At 44.5% G+C, this 7,500-nt stretch overlaps 1 protein-coding gene across 1 annotated transcript in view; it reads left to right on the forward strand.

Moving 5' to 3' along the window:
* Positions 1-7,500, forward strand: part of LOC121867968 — a 46,695-nt gene that overhangs the window by 20,913 nt on the left and 18,282 nt on the right. Inside the window, exon 3 of the mRNA XM_042368144.1 lies at positions 2,585-3,693. Coding sequence (XP_042224078.1) covers positions 2,585-3,693 — 1,109 coding nt within the window. The remainder of the gene's footprint in view (positions 1-2,584; positions 3,694-7,500) is intronic.

Below are 7,500 nucleotides of genomic sequence, written 5' to 3' on the forward strand. Positions count from 1 at the left end.
AATAAGTGGTTATGGACACTGCAATTTCCTAAGAATTTGTCCGTTCAATTTTGATTACATTTATCTCTACCATTACTTCACATAACTTAAACGCCAGCACGAGCAATCAGCAGTGCCTGGCATACCCTACAATGGCATACTAACGCCAGACGAGCGATCACCTCCCGCATGCCCTTAGTGACATTTCTCATCAAATACAGAGGTCGTTGTCGGGAGCGGTGATCAGAGGTCGGTGGTATCAGAGGCGGTTGTCGGAAGGCGATGTACGAGTGGAGAGGTGGTGGTCGGGTGATAGTATTCGGTGATCGGGGGTGGTGATCGGATGGTCGGTAATCGGTGGTCGGAAATCGGGAGGCGGTACTGATGATCGGGGGTGGTGGAAGAGAGACAGCAGTGGTCGGTGCACATATTACATTACCCATAACCCTCCTCATCCCTCCCCACCGTCCCTACCCTCTCCCTCCCCACCGTCGTCCTCACCCATCCCTACCCCACCGTCCCTCACCCTCCCCACCCATCCCCACCGGTCCTCCCCACCCCTCCCACCGTCCCTCACCCTCCCCACCCCTTCCCATCACACCGTCCCTCACCCCTCCCACCCCTTCCCACCGGCCCCTCCCACCCCCCTCCCCACCGTCCTCACCCTCCTCACCCCTCCCCACCCTTCCCACCGTCCCTCACCCCTCCCCACCCCTTCCCCCCGGCCCCTCCCTCCCTCCCTCCCCACGTCCCTACCCCCACCCCACCCCACCGTCCCTCACCCCTCCCCGTCCTTCAAGCAAGTAATATCAGTCTGTTAAAGCGTGCTGTTCGCTGACGCTGCCGTAGTGGGATTATTAATGAGTTTGGAAACTAGTGATAACTTTGGACAAACTTTATCAACGTGTACAGGCGGCATCCTCCCTACCTCCCTCTCCCCCTTCCCTTCCCTGGACCTGACTAATATATTGAGGAAACATCAACTTTGTCCCCCCTTCTCTCTCTCTCTCTCTCTAGCCACAACGTTAAAGACATCCTCGTTAACACCATTATAAAAGGCATATATGAAGACTATAAACTCATTGTATAACTCAATTTATTTATCACCTGATGACCACGATCTAATAATATTTTTAACCATACAGGTAATAAACTTAACACCTAACTTTCTATACGAAGTTTGTAGACTCGATGTTTATAAAGTACTGAAGTATAGAGTAAATTATGCCAGGTAAATTACTAATAAGACAGGTAGGCTACACCATATTGTTATAGTCTTCAACGAACACAAGATCTTCTTTATCAATCTGTGTTATTTTACGAAAGGTATATACGAGTCTTATACCTGTTCATTGACCAACTGTGACCTTTATATTTCATCTATACTCGTAGTGGTCAGTGTGTCCTCCTGGTGTTTTCTTATGTCGTGGGATACCGTCAGTGCTCTTCATAATCCACTGTTGTGTAAAGATACCCCCTCCTCTCTCTCTCTCTCTCTCTCTCTCTCTCTCTCTCTCTCTCTCTCTCTCTCTCTCTCTCTCTAAAAAAAAAAAAGTTAAAATCAACGTCAAACGACATACTTTTTCATAAACTCAAAATCCTCCCTAGCGACTCAAAAAAATCACCCCTCTTGCTATATCATATAAGTATATTAGACAATACTGACTCGAAAATTACCCCGTTTCCTATATCATTATACTTGATGTTATGACTCACACCAATTGCCCCTCACTCTCTCTCTCTCCACTATACATATACAGTATATATTTGACCTCGTGAAAATCATATACGAGTAGACCTCATCTCACATCCCTCAGTTTTAAAGGGTCTCAGGGGTAGGTAGTAGCGTGTACCGCGTCGATAAAGTTTATATTAGATCGCCCTGGTAGTGGCTAAGCTGGGGGCCATGAAAATGATTTATAACACCGACCCACCTGCCAGGCATGTCTTGCTAGGGGATATATGTGTGTGTGGTAGGGAGGTGAGGTGAGGTGAGGTGTGGTGAGGTGTGTAGGCGTGTGTGTGTGTGTGTGTGTGTGTGTGTGTGTGTAGGAATGAGCGAAAGAGAGAGAGGACAGAGGAATGTAAGTAAAATTAAAGTCTTTTATTTGTCTGTGTGTATATTTATGTGTGTATCAGCGTGAGGGGGAAGGATTGGTCGACCTGTGTGTGTGTGTGTATGTATAGGTGAATGAGACTTGCATTGCTGTATATATGTCATGTGTTTTTACTGTAAACCTTCATTGCACTATGTATATACTCTTATAAGCTATCCTAAGTATATCCTTGTATGCGTATTAGGAGAAATTTTACGAAAACATATGTATATGTAGACATATAGACTACGTGTATATGAGAGGAACTCGTCGACTCCATCCATGCATATAGACTGTAGTCAATATACATATTCGCCATAACTCTTGTGAACTGACCCCGTGAAAAATATAACCTTACACATAAATTTCTCTCTCTCTCTCTCTCTCTCTCTCTCTCACTCTCTCTCTTTATTTCTTATGGTATAAATCATGGTCTTCTCTCTCTTTCGTTCTCTCTCACATATACACACACTCCAGCCCACTCATCAATCTCCCTCTCTCTTTTCCAGACCTGGCACTGTCAGGGGGACAGGTGCAGCAAGTGAGGAAGGATGCAGTACACGATAATGGAGTCCCTGAGGTCCTGCCCTATACTACCACTCACCTACAGCAACCTGAAGTCCTCCCCTACACCAGCACCCACGTACAGGAACCTGAAGCCCTGGCTTACACCAGTACCCACCAACAGGAACCTGAAGCCCTCCCCTACACCAGTACTCGCTTACAGGAACCTGAAGCCCTGGCCTATACCAGTACCCACCAACAGGAACCTGAAGCCCTGCCCTACACCAGCACCCATCTACAAGAGCCCGAAGCCCTCCCCTACACCAGTACCCACGTACAGGAACCCGAAGTCTTCCCCTACACCAGTACACACGTACAGGAACCTGAATCCCTCCCATACACAGGTACCCACCTACAGGAACCAGAGGGATACAGGAACACCCACCTACAAAGCCCCAAAGCTCTGAGGTACTCGAATGAGCAAGTAGGAGAACCAGAACGCTACAGAGGAACCTATGTACAAGAGGATGAGAGCTACAAGAACCCCCACCTACAAGAACCTAAGGCTCTAGCTTACACCAGCTCCCACATACGAGAACCTAAAATGCACAAGAACGCCCACTTGCAACAACCTACAGTTGGGGGGTACATGGGCGCCCACTCGCTTGACCCTAAAGATGAAAGAGAACTCCACCCACAAGATTTTGAAGCTCCAGCGTACACGAGGACACATGTGTACAAACTTAAGGGCAACAGGGAGCACCGCCTACAGGAGCAAACTAAAGGCCTAGGCTACAAGAGCGCCCATGTACATCATTCAAAAGGCAACAGAAACACCCACGTACAAAAACCAAAGGCCCTGGCGTACATGAACACCCACGTACAAAAACCAAAAGCCCTAGCGTACACCAGCTCCCACGTACAAGAACCAAAAGCCCTAGCGTACACCAGCTCCCACGTACAGAACTCTGAGGCCCTTAGGTACATGGAACCACTCCAACTACATGAACCCGACAAGCCGTACTTCGATTACCACGAGTCTGCCAACGTGACGGCTCTCCTGGGCAAGACGGCCGTCCTCAACTGTAGGGTGAAGAACATCGGCAACAAGACGGTATGTTTCTTTACTTTATTGTCTCTCTTTAGTTTATTGGTCACGGTGAGAGAAACTTTCAACTAGTCTTTCCAGTTTCTGGTCATAGTGAGAGAAATTTACAGGTATATTTACAGGTATAGTTTTGGGCAAGTTAACAGACAGACAGATAGACAGACAGACAGACAGACAAAAATACACATACACACACACCCACACACACACACACACACACACGCGCGCGTTTTGATTATGTTTTTTCCATTGAATGACGGCACTCGACATCAACTGATTATTTGTTTACAAAATATTTATGAATGAGGCTCGTCATTAATTGCTCGCGTGTTTACTAATACTATATTTATGAATGACGCTAAATGGCAGCTTACTGTGTGTTTACTACACTCCATGATGACGTTCAACATTAGCTGATTGTGTGTTTATAAACATTTATGAATGAAACTCAACATCAGCCGATCTAATACTATTTATCAACACTAGTGAATGATGTCTAAGTTGTTTAAATCCTCAAACCCAATGACACTTTGACACGAGAATCACCTAAATCAACTACTTATATCTGTCATGCAATCACCTGAATGACGGTCATGAGTCGCGTGTCACAAGATTGTATACATTTGCATTTAATACGAAGAAATGACACCTACGATGCGTTGTTTTACTAGGATCAGCTGAGAGTTTGTTTACAGGAGTCAGCTGAGAGATTGTTTACTAATACTTCTAAGGGACACCCAGCGTTAGGTTAGGTTAAAGTTGGCTTAGTTAGTTTATGTTAGATTAGTTCGGGTTAGGGTAGGTTAGCGTTAGGTCGATTAGTTATGTTATGTTAGCGTTAGGTTAGGTTAAGTTGGGTTAGGTTAGTTTATAAAGTTGGCTTAGGTTAGTTTATGTTAGATTAGTTCGGGTTAGGGTAGGTTAGCGTTAGGTCGATTAGTTATGTTATGTTAGCGTTAGGTTAGGTTAAGTTGGGTTAGGTTAGTTTAGGTTAGGTTTAGTTAGCGTTAGGGTGTTTAATCATCTGGCGAAATAAGTAGGGGTTTAGTCTTCAGGTGATGTGCCTATTGTAGTCGAGAGCCCAAAACTATTTACACTCAAAAGAAAAAAAAAATACACATGTCGCTTCCATTTAGATAGATGTTCTTCCCTCCTCCACACCACGAGGCTTCCTTAACGTTCACACAGACATAAAGAACGTCCCCTGAACGTCAACAGAGATATAAAGAGAATGAAGACCAAGATCCTCTCTCTCTCTATCTCTCTCACACATTGTCAACCCTGCTTACCCTTTACAGCATCTCCTGACACTAACAGAAAACGGGGGAACGTCTTTAGGGCGGAGGGGGGGAAACAAAAGTATTTCCAGGGCGGCGCAGCTGTCATATGAACCTGGATGAACGGCCACACTTTGTACAACTGCAGCCGTTCCCAGCAAGCTATTGGCAATACTGGTCTCGAGTGCCGCCGTTCCCATGGAGCTATTGGCAATACTGGTCTCGAGTGGGGAAGATACTTGGTGACTTAAGAGGGAATTTGTGCATTATCTTGGGACCTTTTAGTCGTGTGTCAGCTAACAACACGGAGATGATCTGGAAGGTGAGATGTGTTACTGGGGAGCTTAAAACCCGGGAGTTGGGGAGGGTAGGGGGGGGTTAGGGAGGGCAGGATCGGGGAACTGGGTGGGGGAAGGGAAAGGGGGGCAGGTAAGGGAACAGGATAGTGGAGCTGGTGGGGGAGGCAGGACAGAGGAGTTTGGAAGGAGGATGGGGTAAGGGGGAGTAGGAACGGAAGGCAAGGAGGGTGATGAAGACCTGAGAAACTGGAAGGAGAGGTGAGGAAGGCCAGGGCAGCTGGGAGGAGGGATGGAAGGCCTGAGGAACCTGACGGAGGGGAGGGGGAGGCCTGGGGAGATGGGAAGAGGGTTGGTGAGGCCTGGGGGAGTTGAGGGGAGGGAGGGGAAGGCTTGGGGAGCTGGGGAGGAAGGCAGAATTGGTGCTCAGTAAAATGATCCCCGCCGGCAGAGTAATGACGAGAGGCCTTTACCTGCCGGGGATTTTTAAAGGCAAAAAGTGAATATTGGACAGGTAGGAGTGAAGATTGGACAGGTAGGAGTGAAGATTGGACAGGTAGGAGTGAAGATTGGACAGGTAGGAGTGAAGATTGGACAGGTAGGAGTGAAGATTGGACAGGTAGGAGTGAAGATTGGACAGGTAGAAGTGAAGATTGGACAGGTAGGAGTGAAGATTGGACAGGTAGGAGTGAAGATTGGACAGGTAGAAGTGAAGATTGGACAGGTAGGAGTGAAGATTGGACAGGTAGAAGTGAAGATTGGACAGGTAGAAGTGAGATTGGACAATAATAATAATAATAATAATAATAATAATAATAATAATAATAATAATAATAATAATAATAATAATAATAATAATAATAATAATAATAATAATAATAATAATAATAATAATAATAATAATAATAACAATAATAATAATAACAACAACAACAACAACATTAACAAAAACAATAAATAATGATCACTAAGCATAAATAACAGACTGAGATAGAGAGAGAGAGAGAGTGTGTGTCTGTGTACCTGCACGGATATCTAATGACCGTCATGAATAACAATGAATAACGATGAATAACGGCGTGACTGTCTTAAATTACCATCAGCTGAGACACAGAGGTGGGTGTGGCCGATGAGTCCGCCGTAACAATAGACGTGAGGAGCAATTGTTCCGGCTATTGTTAGGGGCTATTGTGTGGGGCTATTGTTAGGGGCTATTGTTCCGACTATTGTTAGGGGCTATTGTTCCAGCTATTGTGAGGGGCTATTGTTAGGGACTATTGTGAGGGGCTATTGTGAGGGGCTATTGTTCCGGCTATTGTTAGTGGCTATTGCTCAGAAAAATGTTAGTATCTATTATTAATGGCTATTGTTAGTGATTAATGTTACTGACTATTATTGGTTACTCTTGTCACATGCACTTGTCAGGGGCTATTGTTAGTAGCTATTAAACGTGATCATATTTATCGGTGCTTATTGTTAATAGATATTGTTAATAGCTTTTGTCATGGGGGAGGCTATTTCCAGTGGCTATTATTGGTATCTATTTTTATGGGCAATTGACTCCGCAGTTATTTGTGTATGTTCATAGATGGCGGTCGTGACACTGATTTTTTTTAGACACACACACACACACACACACACACACACACACACACACACACACACACACACACACACACACACACACACACACACACACATGTTCCGAAATAAAAAGGGACCATACAGAACCATCTAACATAACCCTTTAATACGGGAGAATAAATTATAAAAGGGAAAAACAAACAAACAAACAAACAGAATCTCTCATCATATAAGCACTGTGACGTCATGTATTATTTCCAGTTTGTAATGTTTGTTTGTTTTTCTTAATTCCTCGTGAAGTTGTGTGCCAATTTAGCATCCAATTTCCCCAGACAATTTGAGGGCACGAACGTAAACTTGTGGTATGTACGTATATATATAGTGTGTGTGTGTGTGTGTGTGTGTGTGTGTGTGTGTGTGTGTGTGTGTGTGTGTGTGTGTGCCTCTGATACACAAGAAATTTGCTGTAAAGTGACACGTATTAGTTGGCTGTTCTATTCAATTAACATAGTTTAGACAATTGTTGCGTTCCGCTCTATATAAACAAGCAATTTTTCTCCACGTTTGTTTACATTTATATGATTTTTATTATTGTTTTAGATGTTAATTATGATGTTACAGTTATTTCCGTTTGTGTAGTTTTGTTAATTGTGATT

The sequence above is a fragment of the Homarus americanus genome, unplaced genomic scaffold, assembly GCF_018991925.1.
Source record: "Homarus americanus isolate GMGI-L3 unplaced genomic scaffold, GMGI_Hamer_2.0 scaffold37032, whole genome shotgun sequence".
Classification (NCBI taxonomy): Eukaryota; Metazoa; Arthropoda; class Malacostraca; order Decapoda; family Nephropidae; genus Homarus; species Homarus americanus.